This window comes from Pomacea canaliculata, linkage group LG5 (assembly GCF_003073045.1).
Source record: "Pomacea canaliculata isolate SZHN2017 linkage group LG5, ASM307304v1, whole genome shotgun sequence".
Lineage (NCBI taxonomy): Eukaryota > Metazoa > Mollusca > Gastropoda > Architaenioglossa > Ampullariidae > Pomacea > Pomacea canaliculata.
The window spans coordinates 19,777,568-19,804,123 of record NC_037594.1 but is presented as its reverse complement, the minus strand read 5'-3'; the positions used below and the strand labels follow the sequence as shown (position 1 = coordinate 19,804,123).

The following is a 26,556-nucleotide window of genomic DNA, read 5'->3' as shown; positions in this document are numbered from 1 at the left end:
CTCAAGGTCTGCAAAATGCAACGCCGTGAAAGAGCAGAGACCCGGGAGTTTGCACTGGGAAACACCGGGGAGGGGAAGGGATTGGGTGGGTGGGACAGGGTGGGACAACAAACAGAATGTGTTCTGACAGTCTGGCAGCTCAACTGGCTGAAGGCACTACAGGCGGGAGATCTGCGACACAGCCCCGGGTCTCTCAGCATGCACCCCAACTGCGACACCCCCTTCTCTCCCCTACTCCCAACACCCCACACACCTTTCACAGCTGCTTTTGCCGGCAGCATCGATAACACTTGAAGACAGGAGTACACTGACGACGTCACCGCCGCACTAGCACGTGATCCTAACCTCACAGCTCGGCTGTCGAGCTTTTCTGCAAGTCGTAACTAGTGATACTGGCAACAGCCACCCGTGCCGACAAGACTATTTACCCCACATCATCAACAGTCACCACAGCTACTGCTCGACAAGCCCTGCCACTTGCTGAAAACGTGAAGTGGAAAGTGGTTTGGAAAGCTGTTAAAAAATGTGATTTAAACATGTTTAAACTCCTCCTCCTCCTCCTCTTTATTCTTGTTTCCTCGCCAAGGGAAAGGGAAACACCGCGAACAGACTCGCACTGCCCTAGCAAGAGTAGGAATTGTTTGGCCTGTGCCGATGCTATGGCGTCAACGTTTGAGATCCAATACCTTTGGCGAACACACGTGCTGGCAGACAAACTGGACACATTTGGGAGGGAGGGGGAATCTCTCTTGCTTCCTCTCACCATCGTAACCTTTCAAGTTAAAGCTCAAATCCTGTTTCAGCGTCCACGGCTGCGCACTTGCTAGGGTTCAAAGGTCACGAATGTTGTCATCCCCGACTCCCTCCCCTTCCCCTTCACCCAGACATTTACATGAGTTTCCTAGTGTTGGAAGCTGTAGATACTTTTGTGTGTTTAGGGTGGGGGCACCAACCAGCAGTTCCTAGCCCGTTGCACAAGATGCTCGACACCGCCATGTTGGTGTGCTCGAGACGCGCAACCACCAATCAACTCATCTTTTCTGATACATGGCGGCGACCCCTTTGACGGGGTAAGGCGGTAAAGGTCAACAGAATATATTTTAATACGTACGAACTTGCCAGTGACTCCAACTTATCCACCGATTTTGAATAATAATAAAGTTTTGAGTAAAATCAAAGACTTGCAACACTTTTTCCCCTTCCCCCAATCTGTATCTCATTCTTTCGGTCACCTTTTGATGCAGTCTCGCGCCTCCATCCTAGCAACCCACAACACTCAACCCCTTCATCCCCCACCCCACATCTCAAGCCCCGCACCGAGACCAACGCCAGGACTACGCCAACATGATGTCCCAGGCGAGTAAGCCAACAAACACCACACACTTGCCTAGCGACCCCAGCGTGCCCTCCCCCTCCCGACTTCCACCTTCCCGTCTTCTCCAAGAGGAGAGAAAAAACTTGTTGACTGCGGTTTGCGTGACATGGATGATGGCGGCTGAGGGATCTACCATTGGCAGTACTTTATTTTTCCTCATCAGGCTCAGCCACACAATCACATATCATATTAGTTTTTTGTGCCTGTGATGGAGGCAGTTACACGCGCACGCACACACACATACAAGTGGGAGGCAGAGACTGCGTGCTGCGCAAAATGACATCGCCTAAAATTAGAAGCATCGGGAGGAGTTCCTGTAGCCAAGATGTGAACACAAGTGTTGAGGGGGAAACAAGGCTACAGTTCTATGTGGTGTTGACACTACAGCAGGATATAGCTGTGCCAGCCGCCACGCCATTTCTCTGTGAGGGATTGGGAGTTCCTTCCTCTCGCCCACTGCTCAACCGGACCTGGGACAGAGGCTGTCGTTGTTTGTACTGGTGTCTTACAGGGCCACAACCGACACAAGGTCGCTGCTTTTTTTTTCTCCTCCCTACCAACCGCATTTAGGTAAGGTGGGGGTATGTGTGTAGGGGTGGGGTGGAGGTTAGCACGCGTGACAGACCAAAATAATAAAAAAAAATAAGAGCCAGGTGAATAGCTTTGATATTAATTCACGTAGCGAGAAGTAGAGGTGGAGGGAGGAGTGTGCCAGGAGATGGCAAGCTCGCGATGACTGGTGCAGAGGAAACTATCGGACACGGTGTTTGTCAAGTCAACACCATGGAGTCTTTTAATGAGTTTCCGAATACACACAAGCTCTCCCCCCTCCATCCCATCCCCCCCCACCTACCTAGTCTTTTAAAGGCGACATGGAGGGACCACGCGCGCTGCCTAACACACGCTCGCTCATTTCCTGCCCCTCCCGAACTGCACCGAGTCACCCTTTAACCCATATCTCTCCCACTTGGGGAGGGGGAGAAGATCCACGTATCCACTGGGTAATGGCGCCAGGTCACGACCGCAGTGGCTACCTAATTAAACATGGCTGACGGGAGTGGAGCTGAGAGGGAGGAGGGGGTCAGGGCCCTCGAGTCCTCCTTCTCTCTCTCACTCGCACGGTCGATGGATGGCGGGCTCGTCCTGCCTGCCTCGCCCCGTATTCTCACGGCTGCTGACCCTCAACTGAAATGGCAGTTAGCGACATCCCCCTCCTCCATCTCTACCCCTCTCCTATTACCCTGACAGCAAAGACTCGCCAGTTCCCCCTCCCCTTTTCTGTCCCCACATCGAGCGATGACCGATATAATTTGCCATTTACCTCCCGGTCCTGACGACTTGGCAGGCAAAGAGGTGGAGGGGGGATAGGCTGTCAACATTCCCTCCCCAGTATATGTTTTCCTTTTGTTCGCTCCCTCCCACCACCCAGCCGCCTTAAAAGGTGACCGCAACGCCGCAGCAATCTGGCTTCCCCAGACCCTCCCTCCCCACTTTATATTGTTTGTCTTGACAGTTCGCAACACCGCTTGGCAGCCTGCCACGAGTTCACTCGGTGCGAATTTTTTTTTTTTTGCGTCATCGGCTGGCGGTTATTTCTCGGGCAACGCTCGTCTACCTCGCTTTCAAACCAACATGATGCGTGCGGTGGCACAAAATCCAGAGAACCACAGATCGCCTGATATTTTACTCCATTGAAATAAAATATGTTTGACTCATGTTAAGCCGATTGCCTCTCTCTCTCACACACACACAAACACACGTTGGCCTGTGGGATGCTTTACCCTCGGATGCACAGCGCTGGAGGAGATGTAGGCGCGGGCGCCGCTGTGCTCCACGTACCCGCGATGAAGATGGATGCTGTTTTGACAAAAAGATCCAACGATTTGCACCATCGGGAGATGCCGGCAACCTTCACAACCCTGCAGTGCGAGGGTGGCGACAGGGGTGGGGACAGGCGCGTGGGTTAGCGGGTGGATACCATCAGCCCCGGTTTTTGTCACAAACCCGTTTGTCTCCCAACCCCGAAAGGCACACGAGGCCGCTCCCTAGGCTTCTATACCGCTCTTTAAAAATAAACACTGATGTGGAGATAAGTAAAGATTCTAACAACTCATTCTACGACGACTACAAGGTCACATAGTATTCTTTTTTTGGCTTTTTAAAAACCAGAATAACACCCAACAAAATAGAACTCAAACAAGCCCCTACTGGGGAATATATACAGAGTATGAAATATGCGCCGACAGAAAGATAGCCCTAAACTGGTTAATCAAGCAGCAGCCACAACTCGTGTTTTCATGTCTAGGAATCTGGCATTTTCTCTGAGTTACTCGAGGAAAGACAGTTTGAGGAAGCATGGTGGATAGGCAAGCACCATCCAGGAGGGCGAGGTTTTCAAGACACGCGAAGGGATGGAACCTTGCACCGTCACACGACCACTTGGGCGACAACTGAGCGGATGTCAGCCCTCGACGAGCCTTCATTCGTGGTACAGAAACTACAGTTCCGCTTACCACGAGGTCTGGCTACATCGCAGTGCACACACACACCACGAGGTGCACCCTGAGTTAGCAGACACCATGCGGCGCACACGGATGAACCAGAAGCGGAAGTAGCTCCCTACAGTGGTGGAGGTGGAGACAGTCTGATATAACTCTCGTGATGGACATGTTGAAGATCAAGGGTTGGGGTGATGCAGGAAATTACTTGAGACAAGTTGTACATGTCTGGAGAGACCACAGGGCAGGGTTCAAGCACCTACCGACGTCGTGTGGGTGAAGCAGTACTACAAGCACTTCCACGGTCTGTCGGTACTGATTCCCTGTTGCTACAAATGACAGGTCATGTCCCGACATTTTGCCGACATCGACTGGTTACTGCCATCATTAACGGTTAACCAACTGAGGTTCTACTATAGCCACATTATCATTACAATCTAGCAATGCCATCGGCAGTCTATCACCGCAATCACCACCCCCTTGTTATGCAAGTTATGAGGCACAACAGCTGTCACAACACACTAGCACATCATAACACTTGCTAACCACCATCTCTTTTATTTGTATTCTAAACGTTGCAGAACAGAGTAAAGGGAAGTGTCCACAAATTAACGGCACCACAATCGGGCTTCGGCGGTGGTGGTGTGTATGGTGGCTGGGGCGAGGAGAGGTGGAGGGGTTGGGAAGGTTGGGAGGCAATATGACAAGCACCTGCGGCAATTGTTCTTTCCTACCTTTCACAAGAGAGCTTGCCAGCTCTTCAGAAAATTCTTATCACACCTTTTGACCGAAAAAAAAAGCCTGTTGAAATTTGACGGTTATCTACTACTCTCCATAACCAACTACCCAACCCCAGCACCCTTCTCCCCCTACCCCTCTTCCCCCCAAAATAAAAGAAAAATAAAATAAAACCTCTCCGGTCTCCCTTAGTTACGAGGATTTGTGCTTGGGTACAGAAAGGCTACAGAGCTTGCCTGCCAACAATGGATGTGTGGCATACTAGTGTGGAGAGGTTGGAGAGGTTACCTTGCTCACCGCCCTTACACATCTACCTGATCAACGCCAGCTCCTTCACTCTCCATCATGTTCATCAGCCATCTTGTTCCCCACCCCCAACCTCCTACTCCCGGGGCTTGGGCTGTGGTGCGGCGGTGGTAACATGCGCGTCAAGCGAGACTTCCTTCCACGTCAGAGAGGCCGGCAAGTTCCCTTTTAGAAACACCCCTTCCGTCCTCGCACGGTGGCGCTGCTCGGGTTCTAGAGGCTTTTGGTCTAGAGGTTCAACATTGGACTTCCGCTCGGTTTATTTTTATTCCCAACAATGTCGCGCGGTCAAGTGCTGACGTCTTTAAATGTCATCCGCGGCGCGTGCTGAGGACCAGAAGATGTTCTACGACAATGTCGAGCTACTCGTACCTACATTCTTCTTGTCTGCAAAACGTCATTTAAAACTTCTATACGTTATATATAGACACTGCTGGTTAAAAAATCTGTTTCATGTCAGTTTATAAATAGATGTCAGGAAGTCCCGGCGTAAAACCCCTCCAACTTCCATTTTGTCTGTAAGCCTGTAGATGAGCGGCAAGAGGAGGAAGGGAAAATGTCGGCTGTAGGACACGAGGACGGTAGATACTACTGAAAACCTGCTCACTGCCAAGCGACACAATCTGGGGTTAAAGACGAGATACCGACGGGGAAAGGGTGAGAACGGAGGGAGGTAACAGAAAAAACGTGTGATGACAGAGAGGCGGAGAGACCAAGGGATAAGGCAGCAGAGCTCAACACAAGAAGGCGGGCGCTCGGCCAAGTTCCCCGCTAGCTTCTGACAGGTCTGCATACTGAAAAAGTAATTAAAGGCAATCGGTGGGCACTAGCGACCCATGGGGGCTCGCCATCTCTTTTCACCGTCCACCTTGGGGTCGCCTGGCACCATCATAGGAAGGCGGGCTGCCTTTTAAACGCGGCATAATGAAGCCACAGAAGAGACTCATTCAGACACTCCGTCCCGAGAATGGAGTCTCCCACAATGGCGTGGTCTCGCCGCTGCCCTTCTCCTTCAACCCCTCCCTCCATCAATCCACCCTGGGTACCCTTCCATCGTCTAACACCAGTTGCGACGGCTCCGCCGTCACGCTCCCCCACCCGCCTAACTTCCCTCTCTCCTCTGTAAATCCCACGGAGAGAAAAGTGGTCCCCCCTACTAACCCCCGTCATTGTGCAGGGCTGACGGGAATCACAATAAAAAGATTACTAGTGTGTCTATTTCTCTGAGAGAGAAAAAAAAAAAAATCTGCCGAAATCGTCGACAGTCCATTATTCGAGCTTCTTTTCCTCTCATCTCCACCCTCGAGTAGGTCTGGAGGCTGTCGCCCCTTATTCTGTTCCACGGGTCTTTGCGTCGACGATCACGTGCCCTGTTTGGTCCTTGTTTTGAGAGCGAGATGGTCCCCACAGCATCACCTGGTCCCACAAACCTTCGTTATCTGGGAATATTAGCGTATTCTGGGAGTCGTGGGCCAAGTGAGCGGTGGCACTTTTAACTTCCTGTTGCAACTGTCCCGAGTCTCCTTAGACGTCACGACTATCTGGACAGCAGCAACAGCGCGTGAGAACTTCGGTCCATCTTGGAAGACCGAGGTTCGTTCCTCCCCTCCCCATTCGCCAACCTCTCTGTTTCTGACAAAGTTCCCACTGAGGTATCTGCGCGCAAGTCGATGGATCACATCAGCTGAGCAGCTCTCTCTGGACCGAAAGTAACGACTTTTTATTTTTATTTTTGTTCTCTCACTCTGTTCTAAAGGTCATCGATCAATCACAGGCGTCTTTATTTAGGTCTTAAGGACTGAAGATCGCGATCGGGTAAATAGAAACGGGAGATAACCTGGAAACACACACGCACACAAGCATGCGAAAGTTAAAAGAGAGAGACAAAAAAAAAAAAACACCCGGGGGGTGACGGAGTGAAGCCTAAAACTAGAAACTGGAGACGTCCGTGACGAAGAGTTGTCGGCCCAAAGCTGGTATAATCTTGCACAGCGCACGCACTGACCCCACGGCATACCAATTCTATAAACGATGCCATCCTAGCCCCCCCTTCCCCCCTTTCACCACACCTCGCCACCACCCCATGCTACCCACCGTCCCTTCCAACCATTTCCATTAACCACCGCAGGCTGTGAGTGTCGTGTCTGCTGACATGCGGCTCTCCAGACCACAGCAGCGTCGTGCGCCAACATCTGACGTCGTTGTCCATCAGAATCACGCCACAGCTTCTACCCTCGTAGCTGACTGGCATCACAAGCTCAGAGCTGATAAAATGACGCACGCGAGCGCGCGCACACACATACACAGATCAGCAGAGAAGCCCCCCCCCCTCTCTCCCCCCCATGCCTGGCCTCTCTGAGGTCTCACTAAGCGGCCTGACTAAGCCCCGCGCACCCAGTGACCCTGCCAGTGCGCTCGTGGGGCCGATAGCCCTTAGCGGGGTCTTAGTCGTGACCAACTTATTGCAGTCGACAAGAGCTCGCAATATCCGTCGCTGTGACAGGGATTTCCGCAAACGCTTCGATTCCTCCCCCTTCTCCACATAGCACCTTCCTCCCCTCCCCCTAACACGAAAATAATTTTTATCATGCGAGTTTGTGTGTTTGTGTGTGAGGGTCAGAGATATAGGACTACGATGCCTAATGGAAGGGTCGGGAAAGTTCAGATGATGTACACTTTCTAGGACAGTGAGCGAGTCCTCTTAAAAAAAAAAATCCTCTTTGATACAGATCAAAGTTTCTATTGAAGGTGCATCATCTAACAGAAAGAATAAACGAAAAACAATTTTTCATCGAATCACTCTTTGTGTGTGTGTGTGAGCCTGTTACTCTAGTAGCCTGACTAGCAACAAGAATCCGAGAGAGCGCGTTGCGTGACCCCTGGGGTCTTGACGGCCCACGTGAGGACTTTGTGAGGAAATGGGCGGGGCGCATGGCAGTTCTTGAAACACTTCACAGTTTACTCGAAAATTCAGGTTCAAAGGGAAACTGTGCACCCAAAAATGCACCCGGATAAGCACCAGGAATTGATGATAATTTATGATACCCGGAACACAAGGTCTCCAGGCTGAACCACATAAAGACAATGGACTGCGAGAGACTGTGAGGAAAAGCTGAGGTCAGGCAAAGTATGCAACAGAAAAGGGAAAAATCGGCATGACAACACGACTGAAGGAGGGATGCACAGCAAGAACATGCACACACACGCGCGCGCACACACACACCTCTCCTGTCAACAAGGTCGCGTGGTTAGTCTACGTCCTCCTTGTCGGGGGATCCTTCCCCTCGCTAGAAGCATCAGTGAGGACATCATCAGCTTTTCCTTCTCAGGCTCCCCGTGCTGGATGCTGGCTTGGACGTGTCGCTGGCGATGCAGTGAGCAAACAGTGGGCGTCAGCCTCCGGACGTGCAGCCAGCGGTCGACTACACACACACACCCTCGCTAAAACCATGACCCTTGACCAACTGTTTGACGTGGCCCTCGCCACCGCTAGACTCGCTCCGCCAGCAAATGTACAAACTTTGTGGTCGAGGAGCTGGGCTGCCATGAGGGAGAGAAGGTGGGGAAGAAGGAAGTCAGCCAGAGACAGCGGCAAACACCGAAAAGATGTTTTTGATAAAAGGCCTACGGGACAGTAAACCGTGCGAAAAGGAAATGATTTTTCCACTGCTTTCGATCTGTGAACAACACGGCAACGTCCGTCTATAAGAAAAGAGAACAGCTAGCTCATGCTGAAAGCATGACCGGACAAATTCCCAGCGTTCGTAAAACTATAAATGCAAATGGGTTTCTAAAGTGCTTGGCATGCAGGTGCTATACCGATTTTTAAATCCCCAAAACATAGAAGTTGAAGTACTCGAGAAAGCTCGCTGTTGGCCCCGTCCCTCACCCCCAGTCTGCCATGGCGATAATTGTGGGTATTACACGGCCTTCACTAAAGCCCAGCGGATGCACGAGTGAGCAGGTTAGACTTTCAGGTCTGAGGAAGATGCACAGCACAGCAAGCTGAGGAGCAGCTCCTTCACACAAATAAGCTTTTTACCGTCTTTCGCTGATTTCCCCAAGGTTAGAAAGGTAACTACCTTTTTTTATGTGAGAGGAGTTTTACGACTACAGAATCAGACCTGCCTGATCACCTCTCAGACAAACTCACATCATGTAGCGTCTGAAATGATTCTCATTTCCCACCCCACCCCAACATGCACATTCAGTCAGTCCTGAAGGAGCGAGGTATCTCAGGTGAGCTTTTCACAAAGGTTCATCCATATATTGCTGTTGATCGTTGTCATGGCAAACGGGAGAAGTTGAAGTGCTCAATCTGACGTAGCTAAGCCACTCAAGCCAACCTTACCTTATCCGGGTGCTTTTATTATTATTCTAACAAGAAGTCCACCATGTCTGAAAGGCACATTAAACGTTTATTTTTGCCATGGCAACAAGTGTACTTTATGGTTAAGAAACACCAAACGTTTATCATTATCATGTCAACAAAAATTTCACCGCCTTTAAGAGACACTAATTATTTCCTCGACGTTTTCGTTGATGTTGTTTCTAGAAAAAATATTTGTCGCCTTCATCCGGCCTCCATGCCGCCCCTCTCCTGTCTACCGTCTGCGAGTGCGTCCGACCGGAAGCGACCTTCAACCCGGCGCCCCTTGCAAGCATGCAGGGCTCCAATTACCCGCCAGAAAACTAGCCTGTATATCAAGCTCCAAACTGCCAAAAACCTTAAAAATAAAAAAAAAAGTCATCGCCTATCGCAAGTTCTTCAATTTGCGCTACTTACCTTCTTCCATCGCCTGCTGTTGCCAACCCTGTCAGGCCTCCACACCCCGCACCACAGCCCTCCACCCCACAGGTCTCCCTTTACACCTTCTTTACGAAAAAGCGCCATCTCCTCTTGTAATTACCATGCTTTACGTGCACGATTAAGCAAACGTCTCACTTCTGCAGATTTCTCCACCGTTCCCCCAACCATTTTCCTCTTTGGGAAACGATTTCCTCACCCCTTCCCCACCCACCGATCCATATATCCCCCCCGTGCACCCTCGCACTGCTTGCTCCGACCGCGGCCCGTGTTGTGTCGCTGATGGCGATGCCAGACTCGGCGATGGGAACGCTATCTGGCCGCACATGCACTCAGGAGGAGCACAGCAGCCTCTAGTGGGGGTCATGGGAGAGTGACAAAGTTCCACACAGGATGAGTTTGTTAGTCTGACAAACCGAACCCTTTCCCCACCCGTTCAACACCCCGGACAGGACTTCTGCAACAACAAATGTAAAGCAAACTTGAAGCTGAATACACAAACAAAGTCAAGTGGGCCGAGTACCTCGTCGACTACTGAGGTTCGAAGGGGTTTCTGGGGTGTGTGGGTGGAAGAAAGGGGTGGAAGTGATGGGTCAGGCCACGCAGGACACACTGAGCACCAGACTGTCAAAACTCTGGAAAAGATCGGGGCCCCCAGGTGTTTGGACCCCTGGCACCACGAAAAGAATTTAAAAAAAAAAAGATTTGCCTGGAATATTAATCAAACGTAGGGTCCTTTTATGGCGACTACATCAACATCATAGTCTCCTCTCAAGCATCTTGATGCGATTACCACAGCCTACTTCTCCTTGAGTGACAGGAAAAATATATAGACTCCTGCTTGATACACACTATATACGGAGGAGTCACTCCATACACAGGGTAGGTGTAAGGATACGAGCAGTGGCTTCATTCACAAACAATTTATGTCGAAGCGTGGTGAGTACGGGTGTATGTGTTAACACACACTGGCGCCATTAAAGTAAATTATATTAACTGTCTTCATTACTTGCTATTTTGCAATGCGGATGTGCATGTAGACTTTTTTAAGAAAAAAAAAAAAAACCCGCGTCAGGCTCATTAAACTCATTTTAAAAAAAAGGTGCACGAAACTTTTATGAAATATTCTTGCGATGTTTACGCCACGTATGTCAGGGACAGGTGTAGCTGATGATCAACTGGCTGACAGCTAGGCCTCCTCCGATCTTCCTCCTACTCTCATCAGTACCCAGACCCACGACTCCGAGGCTGTGTGAACACGAAATGCCCAGGAGAACCCAAAGCTGAACCGTGCTCACTGCGCCTGCCAGAGCTCTGTACAAAGAAAGGAAGCAAGCTGCCGACACAACATGTTTGTCCGTGTGCCGCCATGCGTTCACCTCCTCTAAAAGTGCAAAGATGGCACTTCAAAGTGACTGGGAGGCGTGCAGCAAGAGATGCACAGTACGACTGTGACCTATGACCCGTGCATGGCTGAGAAGGAGGAGCTAGATCATCTCCCAGCAAGTGAACTGAACTCCATCAGCCCTCGCTCCGCTGCTCCTGGCTCGGGTACATGTTGTCATAGAGACGTCGGCGAGTCGCTGCGTCTAGCAAACCAGGGTTAGCCACGGAATGATGGCCGTATGAGGCCAAGAAAAGTGCGTAATTTTTTTAAACAAGCTTGGGTCCCCATCATTATATTTTTTCTTCTGAAAATTATCTAGAATGGTCGAACATCTGAAGGTGTTATACGAACAAAGGCCCTATACTCCACTGTTAATCACCTTCCCCATCTTCTTCATATTAACAATGAGTTTAGTAAAGACCTCCTCCATTAGCACAAAGCACGGACTCGTCATAGCTTTCTAGTTTGTGTCTTCGCCACTACCTTGTTTTCTGGACCGAGTTTGAACAGACAAATCAGTGCGCGACGTTGTTCTGCCCAGGTCAGAGAGATCATGTCCTTCTCTCCACCCGTTTCTTGTCTCCCATCCACCCGCTTCTTGCCTCTCGTTTCCGTTCCCCTCGTCCGGGACAAAAGTCAGCCGCGAGTCCATTGCTGCACGACGACGCAAGACAGCTTTGTCGTCCAACCTTGCTGGTCAAAGCCCAGCATCTCAGGGTGCTTGCAGCAGGCGCACACTCTCTCCACGCGCCGGCACGCACATCCCCCTCATCGCTCCACCCTCCCCACTGCAGGCTCCGAAAGGTGAGCGGGGCAAAGCCTATAGGCCACACAGGTCCGCGGCGCACAAGAACACATTCTGTAGCCACCTGACAAACCCGGTGAACCACTGGGCGGACCACCTCACACCTCTACACTTCAAAGCTAGAGAGGCCGGTGTCCAAATGACACTGGGTGAGTCCCGCAGCTTCCTCCGGCAGCGGAAGGCAGGTGGACAGAATAAGCTACTGAGGCACAGTATGAGGGTGGGTAGTGGGTAATAAATGGGCTTTATGTTCTCTTTCACTCGCCATTGCAGCTATGGGTACCCGTAAATGAAAGGTGAAACAACAGCAGAATTAGAACCCAAAAACAATAATGAGAAGGAGCAGTACAAGATGTGAGGCAGGTAAGATGAGAGTAGAAAAAGACGCTTGGCGCTGAGGCTCAGGACAAGACACATGTCGGAGACCTAAAGGTTATCTGCCAACCTCGGAAGTTTGGGCGTGTTTGCACTAGAGGACCCTGCTTGTCTTCTGGTGTGAATAGCCCTGTCCCTTGGTACCCAGAGCAAGGAAAGCCCCGTCCCCACCTTGATACAAACGATAACCGCACTGGGGCTCTATGAACAAAGTTCTGCGAGAAATATTTTGAGACGAGATAAATTTTTTTAAAGAGTTGCATGTGTTAACTTTCGATAGTCTACACAATTACACGAGTCAATTATAGACACACATTCCCTTCCAACCGTGCGATATTCCCCTAGTCAGTTGCCAGGATTAGTGTTTCTTCTTTCTCACTTCTGCAGCTCTCCCTCTAAAAAATCCTTACTTTCCCTTAATTTTCCACTGCTAAAATATGAAGTAGTGTCTAAATTCCCGCCCCCTGGTAGCGATGCTACCCATGGTAATAGAATGCCTCGTCGATGAGACTATTAACGACGACGAAAAGTCCACTGCATCCTGGCCATGCTGGTTTCACAATTTGTGTTGAACAATCACGAGTCCTGGCGCTGTGACCAGCTGTCAGGGGCACACGGCTGGCTACAGCTGCGAGGCAGGAAACATTTGACTGTAACCCTACAGGCGGAAAACACCGCCGCAGCCCCTGCTCGTGACCTGTTTGCTACCGGAACTGCATTCTAGGGTCCCACATGACAGAGAACCTACAGGCCACTTTGCTCTCATGCTTTTCTTTTTCCCTCGAGACGGAGCCCACAGGCACACACGTTCCAGCATGGGTCAGTGTCACTTTTCCTATATAATTTGGTTTTCAGAAGCGACTTATTATATTCAATATACATACAGCTTTTGACAATAAAAGCAATTAGTGTCCACGCACGCGCACTCACGTACACAAGTATGGCTACCTATCTGTCGCTCGCTCACTTGCTCTCACACGGACGCTACTTGAAACACAGACAAGTTTTTCTGACACAATGTAACTGTCGCCTGGTGTGACAGTTCAGGCCTGTGACATCATGCGAGATGAACTAGCTAAAGGAAGGCCATAAAATATTTCCCCCTCCCTGCCACAGTTCGTGTCCCTGTGCACGAGCATCGCAGCTGACGACACTCGGCTCCGGAGGGGTCGCCCGCAGCGCGTGCCACTTCATAATGAGAAAAACTTTGTTTCTTGCCAGCTCGCGACGTCAGTGACGTTACACACCACAGCGTCAGCACAATGATGTGTGATGTCACGCTGGATGATGCAATGCGTCTGACGTTCACAACCATTTCACGAACGGCGCCACTTTTTTTCTATTGTCATCGTGGATGTTTACAATAAAATGGCTTCGGCAAAGTCGCTTTATTATTATTGTTGTTGTTATTCTGGGAAGGTAGAAAGGTTGAATTATTTGTTTTGGTGTATGTTTACATTTGACGATCAACTCTCATCGTTTTTAACAGACAACCTCGTGTCCCCCGATTTCGACCTCATGTACCCTGACTCCCAGATGCATACCCGGCTTCTTCCTGTTTCTCTCTTCCGTGTAGTTCAAGCAATGGATGCTCCCTGTGACCGCGGAGCAGTGGTGTGTTCAATGCGGGTGTCGTTCAATCAATGCATTTTCCATGTAGCCTGCCACCAGTCCCCTCCTCCCGCCATCATCCTGCCGTTTGCACAGTCCTGCCTAGCGGAATCAATGACCGCTCCCTGCGCGGTATTCTGCAGCCTTACCAGGCTTCCTTCTATTAATGGCTTCTCCCCCAAGTTACGTGTGCGCATACCCACCGCACGGTCTACGGGTTTGCGCGGTGCGGTGCTGTTCGATTAATGGATTCTCCCCCCCACAACCGGCGATGCGCAAGCGCAGTTGCTGGCTACAGTCTTGCGGCGAGAATGCGCAGCTCAATCAATGAATCCTCCCCCTCGTCGTGGCTCTTACCTGGCCCCTGGCCGTGTCCCGTGCGCTTGGCCTGTGTTGTCTAATCAATGGAGTTGGTGCTAAGCCGCCAGTCAGGCAGAACTAACCCCAGTACAGATAGCGGCCTAATTGTGAGGCCAGGCCTGCACTTCTCAGGCGCCATGCTCGCCTTCCTGCAAACTCCACTCAACCACAGTCAGAAGTCGCCCAGTGCACCCGCCGCTCTCACCCTCAAAGGCCGCCATTAAATGCTGCAACAAACTGCAACTACCTACCGATAACATAACTGTTTCTCAAGGAACACGCCGAGTCACTAGAACACGCAGGACGGAAGACAGAAGCGAAACTTGATGTACGAATAGCCCAAGCGAACAGTACTGGTAAATATTAAATACATATTCTACACGACATACGGAATAATTCTCCATCATACACATGACGCATCACACATTTAGAAAAAATAAAAATAAAAAAATAAAATAACCAGATCGGCATCGGCGTGCTCTATGGGGTCAATAATTTTAATTAAGACAACGAGTCCCGCCTCATCATGATACATGAAAACAACACGACACTAAATTATTGGACGTGGAAAAGTTTCCATTCTGATACCATAGATTATTATTATTTAAAAAGTAATATTTTACACAGAATATTTTTTTGAGCTGATGTACTGTTAAATTATTACTGATGAGCTGATGCATAATTTTTTTTTATTTTTAAACTTGCAGACAGTCCTCTCGTGAGGTTTCCCCCAGAATCCGCCGAGTGCCAATACAAAAATTAGGCTGTAACAACTAGTGCATCACAATATAAGCGCGGAAATGTAATAAATGGACAAGGCAAAAATAAAAATAGGCAGCATAAATAAACGCTTCATAAAGAACAAAAATAATTTTTAAAGAAGAACTCTGTTAACAAGCAGTACACAAAAGGAACACACAAGTACTAGACATAAAATTTCAGCCAAAATGACGGCAGAAATAAATTCCCGAGGATGCACACTGTACAACACACAAACACAAAGGTAACATTGAATGTACGTTTGAAGTGCCCGACAGATGACATGTGTGATGTGTATGGTTGAGATGCAGGCTCTCGTACACTCTACACACAACACGCAGAAAGTGCTCATGAGCAAACTGCTCATCCATCTGCTATCGCTTTGTGTTGCAATATTTTTTTCGGGTTGTTTTGTGGCGGCGACGGATGAGGAGACGAGCAGCTCTGTAAAGTGTATGTACGCTGCGCACAATTTGCTGGCGGTTGTGTGGCTGTCGATACCACTTTCTTCATGTTCCCGCCACGCACTGCTGCCTGCTACTCTTGGACAGATTGACTGGCACACCGGCGCTGTCAGGCCGCGTGCAACTCAACTAGTTATTGCTCTATTTCTCCCTTCAACACACTTTATGCTCGCGCATTTTATAGCCATCCGCTGTATATTTTTTTTTTAAATCAAACAAATAAATGTAATGAGCAACTTCCTCACTGTGACCTAAACTAAACAGAACTGCTGTATTAAAACAGCGCACCTGAAACCCTAAGACTCCCCAGAGGCTCAATAATTTTCTACTGATACACTGCATCGATATACACACGAGGGCTGTGACATACCACACAAATTAAACTTTATTATTTTACAAATCACATACTATAAAATATTTAACGGTAAGCGTAAACATAAGCACAATAACGGCAAGCTCATAAAACTGAGCTTTTTTCAGGCTTTCCCAATCACACACACGATCTGTGGCTAAATATGCTCAGCCTTCCTTGTCGAAAACGATCAGGTTATCATCAAGTGACATCTCTTTCATCCTCCGTAATTCTCTCCACTGTGAACGATCGACACCCGACCAGGTGTTTTCAAGCTTGTCAGGGTGCGAGACGCGTGGTGGTGTGACCGTGGCGTTTATGAAAGTATTGTCGGGGTGCTGCAAGAGGGTAGGCAGGGGTCAGCGCTAGCCGCCGATGTTGATGGAGGTTGGCCACGTCACGACCCCGATGTCGACACAAGATCGAGCCGAGGACGAGAGGTCTCGGGAGCAAGCATTCAAGCGCCGCAGCACCTGCTGCTCCAGTCTTTTAATTCCGCCGCCACCAATTATTTGATCCCCACTTACACACAAAGTAAACCTTTACGGCCAGTCGGGCAAAGCTAGCTTGAGTGGATTTGACGAGTAAAATACCTCCCTTCGTGCGGCCTGCACAAACACTTCAGGCGACAACCGTGAATCATGAATATTCACTTCTCTCGGAAGTACGCAGCTTCTCTTGCTCGTGTCAGTCTTCCTTCCACACAGCTCTCCCTCTCTCCCTCTCACCCACTCCCTACAGTTCCTTTAGCTTCCCACTCTCAATTTTCCATGAAATGAAAATACAATTTAAGGCAGCGACGCCATGGCTGAATGCCTGATGCTCTAAATGGGCTTTTATTTTTGATGTTTTAAACGCTTTGCAAATAGTGAAGCATAAATGAGCGCAGGGTGCGCGCGCTAAGCGGGCAGGTGTGTTATTAATAATACGGGTGGAAAGGAGAAAAGTAGACGGTCGATAAAGTTTTAGATTTTTTTTTTTTTGAGGGGAATGATTATATTTTTTGACTAGTAACTTTTCTTAATAACTGCACCAACTATACCTTTGTATCTACTTCACTGGTACCCATCCCGCGTAGTCATCAACCAGGCGCATTTATTTTCTGAAGTGATAAATAATAAATATAATATAATGAGCATTTGTCGCTCGAATCAGAGATATACTTTAATTCTTGTATAAAGTGTTTACACCTACAAAAAATTGTGCGAGCACACAGAGATTATTAGACATGTTTACAAAGTGTAACTGGTGTTTTGACCAAAAACTATTCTTTCTTTTCTAGATTTTCTAGAAGGTCTACGAATTGGTAGGTCTATCGGATTCACTCGAGAACAAAACAACAGGAGTACGCCTGGAAAACAGACATCTCTCTGACCGCTGTGAGTGAAATGGATGCCGACACTGACCAAACGGCCATTGAAACTATGAGATAGGAGGAAAGGGTGAGGGGACAGACTCTCGCCTGACGGAATGTGGTGGACTTTGTTATAGACTGCACTCTGTGTGTACATTCGTATGCACTCCGCCCTCTCGTGATGATCCCATCGTGGAAACACGCCGTGCACACCATGCACCACTCCCTGGCGCGTCACCCCGGACTAGCCTACACATCGTATCAGCCGTGTGTTGACTCGACACTCCGCACCCACACTACCTACAGTCCGCTCGGGGCTTAGGTGAGTGTCAGACCCTGTCCGACAATGATTACAACAACTAAAAAGCTGGCCGAGAGATCAAGAGAAAAATACAGCGTCAGCTGAGGGTACCCACCATTTGACGAAGAGGTCCCCGAACAAGCAGGTGAAGACATCGCTGGCCGGGTCCATCCGCGGTCGGGGTCCGTACGGAGGCATGGGACCGTAGTCGGGGAACATCCTCGGTTGCCTCGTATCACAGTAAGAGAGCATCATGGTGAACCACGCTCCCGCCTCCTACTACACGACCGTGACGAAGAAGGGGAAAGGGGGAAAAATCACACTATCCCCCTCTACCCTCACTTGAATTTTAGAAATGAGACCAAAAAAGTATGGATGTCCACTCTCCGGGTTGGTGGGTCAGGACGATCGCCGTATCGTGTCCCGCGGTCGGTACACAAGACTCCAGGTTGACAACAACCGTGTCTCTCGGCAAGCAGGTGTAGTGAATGTTGTGATGGTAGTAGTAGTAAGCCCGTTTCCGTCAAGCTTGGCCAGCACACGGCCGACACACAACAACATGGGAAAGTCAAGTAGGCGCTACGAGAGCCCCCAAGAAAGCCAAACACGAAGACGAAGGCAGGCTGGCGACCAAGTCCGAGGCACGGCGCGCGCGGCCCAGGTGAGGAGCCGGCAATCGGACAGCATTGATCGCGCGGCGCACAACAAACTACAGCCCCGCTACACCAGCGCCACCACAGCCCCCGCGCACCACGCACCGCGCCACACAGTGTGCGCCGCCCGTCCTCACAGCACCAGCAGCAACAAGCTCGCACCGCCGCACGCACACAAGCCGCCACCCTCCTGTCTCCACCCCCACACTACACTGACGGCCCGCGTGCACCCAGCGCCGAAAGCCCGCCACAGGGTTCACTCGGTTCCTCGGTGTGTGCGTGTGTGCCAGTCCCCACCCCCCACACACACTCCACTTGCTGGCGATAGACGGGGGCCCTCGCTTTAAAGCAGAAAGGAGTTTGGAGGAAGGCTGAGAGAGAGAAGGGGGGAGAGAGGCACAGCGAGCGAAAGAGGGAGAAGGTGGAACTGACAGCTTAAGGGGCTGGGAGAGAAGAAGAGGAGGAGGGGGTGAGTGCAAGCATGCGCAGATCGGGCCTCGCGAGGTGAAAGGGGGAAGGTGCTTACCCCTCCTTTTCCCACCCACCCCTGTAGCGCACGGCCGCTCCGTCGTGTAAACAATGTGTGTCACGGGGTGACTCGGTGCACTTCGCTCACAGCAGCCAATCAGCGATCGACGAACGGCTCTCCCCTCTCTCTGTCTCTCGCACCCCTCTCCTGCAGCCCCTGCCTTCTGCTCGCCACCACGCCGAGGCCCCGCCCACTTTTGGGGCGTACGGCACACATGGCTGTTGACAGGCCTGACATCAGCGCCGCCGAATGTTCCCCCTCCGTGCCGTCAGCTCGCTGTTACGTGGAGTCGGAGCGTCCGCCGCTCACCCACATATAACGGGGTACACACACCAGGAGTGGGAGAGAACGCGGACTTCAGGGTGAAGAGAGGGTTTTCCCCTCTTGCCGTAATTATGATGTCAAAGTACATCAGCAAGATAAACCGCTCGTTACGAGGGCTTGGCGAGAACATCCTTAAGTAACAATACGTCAGCGTGCCTTTGTTAAAAAAACAACAACAACAATGCTGTTACGGCGATGTTGTCCTTCGGTATGTGTAGATTATCATCTTAGCGGCAGAGAGATCAAACGCACCTAGTTAACATCTTCCAACCCCGGCAAACCAAAAGTGAAGGCAATGAGAGTTGAAGGCGACGACAACGATGACGACGACGATGATTTGAGCGTGACTGGAAAGAGCTGACGCAGGGAGGAATGGCTTGCATGTTTCTGTGTAATCGACTGAAGGGCAACAAGTGGATGAAGTCAGTGGGTGCAGCTACGCGCCGACATGCTGCGAGCAGACGTCAGGCGTCACAGGGCGGAGTGACGTCACTTCCGAGTGCCTCTTCCGACCACAATGAGCAACACTAGTACTTGTATAGACTGGCATCAAGGTTGCTGTTATCACCACGTCACAGCCCCGTCACGTGGGATAGGCACTGACTACGTTTCTGGTAATCACAAACTGACTCACGATCACACTGCTCGCCAGAGAGCGTTTACATGTGCGTGCGTGTGTGTGTAACATGTGTTACTGCCTCCATATATACTCGTACAGATGACAAACTTTTCAACCCCACCCCAACCTTCTCTTTCTTCTCCACTCCATTTGATCGTTTCTGCTAGACTGCACCCCGCCGGGTAGGTACCCAAGGTGGAGTAGAGCTACACGGTCCGGTAAGCGGACAGTGACGGCACATCAACACACACACTAGTGGTTGCAAGTCGTAACGACGTAACGTGAGCAGTTTTCCTACATCGTCACGTGATTTTCAATCCACTTTACTCTTGCGCGGCTATCTGGGGTCAGGGGGCGGGGATGCTGAGTAATAGCGAGTGATGTTGCGTACAAAAAGGCGATAGCAACAGTAGTTTGTTACAGTCAAACAACAAAGATAAATATAACGTCCAGACTCTCCCCTCTCATCATCCCAACTTCCCCCGGTACTGACTTGTCATTGGCCAGTGGTTGCTGTTCACAGGACAGTGGCGGTATTTCTTTGACAACGTCCAAACTATTGTAGGACAAGTGATGTGTAGGTACGTCTGTACTCCCGTAATGGTGTATGTGTTTCTGAACACACGGACGGTCAGGGCTGGTCTTCTGCGAGCATCAGACGCACGCACTCAACGTGTGATGAACGCGCACTTCGTCTCCATCCTCGGATTTTTTTTTTTTCCTCTCTCTCTCCTTCACACACAACGCACGCACAAGCACACATCGTGCTGTCAACCCCCTTTGTACAATTACTTTCTTTACGACGGGACAGGATAGGTGGGGAATATTAATACCACAGTTGTGTGGAAGCAATCTAAAGTTTTTTAGATAAGTGGCCAGCAAATAAACAGGTTTCGCAAGCCTGCCTTTTGAGCCACCTCAACTAAACAACTGGCTTAGTAACGGTCACGGTCCGACTGCTCATACATTATTAAATTAAGGGGCCGCCACTACCAGCCAGCTGCTGTTTGACTTATTACCACAGCAGTGACGGAACAACGATTACTGGAAAGTCGGTCTGCGACCTGCTGCTGCTGCTGCGGCAACACACTAGCGTCAAGTCAAGGAAACTCTACTGACGGCCGTGAGAAACTCAGTGAGCTCATACACACGGGGGACTGTGATAACATCTGCTCATACGCTCTCTCACACTATAACGTGTATGCAATGTGCTAGTCTTACTCATTTTAATACTTCAAATATCCGGCAGATGTCATCAATCATTCCAAGCAATCAAGTCAACCCGCGTGACAGAGATAAATAAAAAACAACAAAAAACCCCAACAGCAAACAAACAGAAAACCTCCTGTATAAAGAGTAATGGGAAGTCTTTCGCTCGTCACCTACTTTCGCATGGCTCGGATACAGTCCTAAAATAATAATACTACTAATAAAAAAGGCTGTAACAACAGGTATTCAGGTGAAAATGTAAGGCAGCAGCGACTGTAATAATAAAATAATCCCAAAATAGCTCACTTCCCCCACTGCCATACATTATGAAATGTACGACACAGGAAGAGCGGGGGAGAAAGTGGGGGACAGAAAGAAGGACAAAGATGACTGAGTATAAACTGCTGGGGTTATGTGGGAAGAGGGGAGGGGAGGCAGGCAGCCAAACAAAATTTTCTTGTGCCTCCCAATCCAACGCCACCGATTCACGCCTGACTGAAGGTGCAAACTGCCGGAGACCCGGGCGGGTGAGCCCTCTTACTGACTGGTGTGTTAATGAACTTACCCATAAATGTCCACCCTCCTTCTATCGCGCCTTTTAACATCTCCATATGAATGCTACTTATACAGTCCAAACAGAAAACTGCGCGAGAAGAAAAATGCACGGATGCAATCGTTCTCTCTCTATCCCAACCAGATGCTTGCTCACTACTCTGTTGGACTCTGTATATCATTATCTGTGTAGTCTGCCGTTTCCTCTGATCTCTGATTTTTACTCTGACCTGCCCATCTTCCTCGTCTATACTTGCAGGTGTCGGCTTTGGTTCTCTAGCCACAGCTATAAGCTTAAAGGCGGAGGACATGACAGTCTATGTCCAGTGTTTGCTTTCTATCTACCGGTGTAGAGGTGTGACTGGGGCTGTACCCATGTCAGTACTTACGACCTCAGATGTAGAGCTATCTACATTCTACAAGACACCAAGTCTGTAGCTATGCCTCCTCGTGGCGTGCCTCCACGTTCGCCACGCACAAATACCCAAGTTCAAATTTATTCCTTGTAGAGCCTTATATCCCGGAGGAACAATAAATAAATATTAAAACTCTTACCAGCAATGAGGGTATTTTTTTTTTCTATCGTTAAACATTCCTCCTTGACTCCCAATACAAAAATTTGCACAACGGCTAAACGGTTTTGTCAAGAGGGAGAAGTACAGAGTATCCCGCCTCCAGTAAAAGGTTCTGTCTAGATGTCACGATAGCTATCTCCCTTAAAAGGATGCTCTAGGCAGAAGCATCAATCGAAACCCATCCTTAATTTCATAGCCAAACCCGTAACTGGCAAGATGTTAACTCCACTTGGTGGCCCAAGACTATAATCATTGGAAACAGGACCCTCAAGGAAGCCTAGCGCACTCATCCAAACTGCCTACCGCATTTTTATTTTGGTGGTTGTGGTGGTGTGGTGGTGGTGGTGTACCATCAAGCTTGTGGAATGGGTGGAGCGCTGTGTGTTTGTGTGTGCGCGCGCAGTGTGGGTTTGTTTTAAAGCTTGGAAGCATTTTGTTGTTTTGTGTGTGTGGATACAAATAATCAACAAGAGCGATTTATTATAATTTTATGGCTATACTTATTTCTCACTCGCTCACTCACTCACACACAATCACCACCCTACCCCATAACCAAAAAACCACAGACACACACACATCGCCCCGCTGAGGTCGACATATAAGGTCGTTGTATTCAACGTCTAACAGGTACAAGGCCCCTCGGGCAACGCAGGTGCAAGGGAACACCTGTGAGAAAGCATATCGCCTAATCTACCTGAGGAGAGGTGGACGCCGGTCATACTAACATCAATTTCCATTTTCGTGCCCACAAAACTGTTCAACTCAGTCAAACATTCCATCTTTTTTTGGCCTTAGCCCGTCCCCGGGCACCCGGTTCTTGCTCGTAGCTAACTGTATGGGCCACTCAGTATTTTTTCCCTTACGTTGTGTAGGAGGAAGGGGAGGGTGGAAAAGCAAAATAACTGAAGATCAAACACTAGTCCCAAACCTATTAGCCACTTTCTTCCGGGTCCGAGTGGTGGTGTGAGTGCGAGGTAGGGGAACGTGTGTGGTCTGTAGTGGTGCGTGGCCCAGCCTTTCCACAAGTTCCTGCCTTGTGTTTTAGCAGGCGTCTCTGTGAAGACACAGACAGATGAGGCTAGAGTTTGTTTGACTTGGCTCCTTCAGCAACTGCTTCGTTCAAGAGATGCGTGTACAAATTGAAATTCTGTTGAACAGCGATTTCTTGCCACCTCGGAATTCCGCCTAAACACTTTTTTTTTTTTGGTTGTTTATTTATTCTGATTTAAAGTGTAACAGGATTCACTGAGTGAAGAACGCTGGTTACTGGTGTTAGTCAGCACACATACTATGTGTGGATTGTAGATGAACCACGGTACGGAAACTGGGTGCATCTGTGTTAACTGCTCCTTGAATGTTGTATCTGCCTACTGCACTTTTGCTGTATAATAATATTACTATACAGTTTTACCACATTGTAAAAATAATTATCAATTATTAAAAAGGGAAGGAGAACCTGGCTAGTGTTTTCCAATTTAACACAGAATGCCTCCATCCAAGGCTGGCATAAATCTGAGAGTTTCTGGAAACTCAGTTATTGTGTATGTGTGCATTGTGGTTTTGTGTTTTTCATTCTCGCCCCCCAACGTGGTCTTTTCATCATTTGAACCGCTACCGACTGGCGAAATAGTACATGCGCAGCGGTGTTCTTGGAATCAGCAGTGTGCCAAAAACTATTTTTTTCTAAGACTTTTTCCAGAAGGTGTCAGTAATACCTAAACAGCTGACCACTGCGCCGTGTTTCTGTCCTACCCAGTGCCACACCACTGGATTTTTCAAAAACTGAAACCGATTTGATTTAGCAGTACTAAAGCATTATGTTCTGTGCACATTTCGTATAAATTAAGTTTACAAAAAGAACAGTGGTCGGCGTGGAAGGTAAGCAGAACAAAAATGGGTAGAAGAGGGGAAGAAAAAAAGGAAGGAGACGGTGATAGCAGAAGCAGCGGAGCTGGGTAACGTTGTAAGGGAAGCAACTCTGACGAGACTAGGCACGATGGTCCTGGCGATCAGCTCCCCTATTCGAGTGGCGAGTCGCCCGACACTCGCCCGTTCAACACCAGCAACCACTTCAACAGCGCTACGACGTACATCAGCGAGTCGTACTCACCGATGATGGTGTTGCTGCTGCAATTAAAAAAACGATTTTCTCACCTGACAACGCAGGTGGCCTGTCTTGGACAGCACGCACCACACGCAATTTGTGCTGCCTTCAGCAAACCCTTACATCAACCCCCTCCTCCTCAACTCCTTGTTGCTGAGCTCAGGCCTTGTGCAGTAAAGCAAAACAAGATCTATGATTGATTTTTTTTCTTCCACGACATGGTTCCGGTCACCCTCCTTGAAAATCGAAGGCTGAACAAAGGGATACACTTGCCCAGGCTCGACGAGAACCTAGCCCCGGAGCATGTTTTCCTGCGATGGCTCGTCAGAAAAGCTGTGTGCACTGCTTTCGAGGGATTGTGCGCGTGTGTGTGTGGAGGAGAGCATGGGAGTGATGTCTGGGTGGGGTGCGCAGGAGGAAACAAAGCACTGTGTTTTCTGCTGCTGTGTCAACATTTATGTAGCAAAATTTGTGTTGACTCAGTCACGCTGTGGCAGGCGGGCCCGCGAGCTATTCTGTGAAAGATGGCGGGTGTTCGTGTTGCTATCTAACGACACACAACAATCTCGACCTATGCGGTGAGCCCGCGTGACAAGCAGCATTCCCTTCAGCAACCCTGTTAGAAGCGACCGACCTTTGGTAGAGTGTCGGCTCCGAAGCAGCCATGCATCATCATCATCGTCGTCGTCGTCGTCGTCGTCGTCGTCGTCGTCAAGGTGCCTGCTACATTAGTATGCGGGACAAGTCTATGTTCCCGGACAAAACATTGTGTGCGACTGCGCGTGACCTGTGTCTGCCAAGCATGTTGCCCACCACTCGTGCACAGTCTATCTCTGTGAGACAAAGCGGAGACAGGCGGGTTGGTGAGAGATGCTGTGACACCAGATTTCCTGTAGGAGCTGTGGACATCACAGTCGCCGGTTGCGCCCTGTCTAGATGTCCGCAGAACTGGCCTGCCATACAGTAAAACGACACCAGGGGATCTGATTCCACCCCCAACCCAAAATAACAGTTAACAGTTCCTTACTTGTTTCAATCTATACCAATAAACCGTAGGATCCTCAGTGCTCATCTGGAGTATGGCGATAACCAGTCTTTCGCATCTGTAGCAAAGTTCACACAGGTCTGACCACACTGAAAATAAGGACCTGGAGATACTTTGTAAGGAGGACTTTGATATCTCATTATTACAAATTAAAGAAAGAAGATATCATTCGGGTAAACATTTTATTAGCCATTTTCTTTTTCATTAAGCCTGAAGAAGTCGGACATGTGTTTTCACGTGAGCTTGTAAACTAACTTCACCCACAGAAGCCATATTCAAAGACAGATCACCAAATCGCCACTGCCCTTTTGACTTTTTGTTATCCTTCTTCAATATCCAGTCATTGTGAATCTTTTCTTTCAATCATCAATGTTGGACAATGCGTATTCCAAGCATGAAAACTTCGTTCATTGACCTGTGAACGAATCTGCCTCCCCCTAGCTGACCCCATGTTGATATGCGACAGCTATGTACGCTGGACTTTGACACTGTTTAGACGAGCTTTTAATCAGCGAAGTTTGGGTCTACTGTATCAACAAGGTTTACACAAACGCCACTAATAAGCGCCTCTGTCCTTTTATTTTAAGGTTTAATTAAATTTAAAAGACCTGCGAAAAAGGAATTTTAAGGCCTTACCTTGTCCACCCCCAAATCTACAAACCTATGAGTACCTAACAAAGACCGTACGCACCCCGTATAGGCCGGTTGAAAAGTTCACACCTATCTGTAGACTCCACCTTGCGCCACTTGTACCTGCCATCAGGTGATTGCATGTCGACTGACGATTCACACACAAGATACCATCGCAATATCTCAGTACTGATGTCAGCCCCTATCACGCGCTACCCATCCTCTCCTTCCACTCACATGCCTTTGCGACAACGCATGCAGTGAGAACAGTAACAGAATAAACAGCGATGTACCCGAGTCCGGCGCATGCAGGTCTTTGCGCATGCAGGCTTCTCAGGTCTTTGTTTCCCCCGGTCAGGCACCCGCCTTGCTTTGCTAATGATGCGAGAGCCTTTGCACGCCTGACTGAGGTTCGTTGACTCTGTGACCACGTGACTGACTAACGTACCATCACGCAACGTCTACGCAGCAGGAGCTAGCGATGGAATGGGGACAATGGCACGGGGATGGGGAATAGTTAGGGCCATTAATTGTACAAAAAACTAAGTCCATTAACCGTACAAGGAACATTTGTGCATGTTAAGTTTACAAGCTTACTGAAGCCTGTATGCCGCCCCGACAGTCCCTCTATCTCTCCAAGTGAGCGCACAGTGCAAAAAACAAAACAAAACAAAAAACAAAAAACCCCATAAAAACAAAACAAAACAAACAAAAACAGAGAGAAGGACAGACACGTGAAGCGGAACGATTAAAGAAAATAGGGAAAACTACTTTCTCTTTGTTCCAAATTTTTTCTCTCCTGTTTTTATGGGATTCTTTTTTGG

At 49.2% G+C, this 26,556-nt stretch overlaps 1 protein-coding gene across 7 annotated transcripts in view; it reads right to left on the bottom strand.

The window, feature by feature from the left end:
- Positions 1 to 26,556, bottom strand: part of LOC112564238 (nuclear hormone receptor HR96-like) — a 210,326-nt gene that overhangs the window by 25,192 nt on the left and 158,578 nt on the right. Inside the window, exon 1 of one of the 7 annotated variants that reach the window (XM_025238924.1) lies at positions 17,608 to 18,363. The exons of 5 other annotated variants lie outside the window; for them this stretch is intronic. In XM_025238924.1, coding sequence (XP_025094709.1) covers positions 17,608 to 17,747 — 140 coding nt within the window. In that variant the 5' untranslated portion in view covers positions 17,748 to 18,363. Of the gene's footprint in view, positions 1 to 17,607; positions 18,364 to 26,556 lie in introns of those variants that run through there. One more of the 7 variants, XM_025238921.1, reaches the window with a different exon arrangement.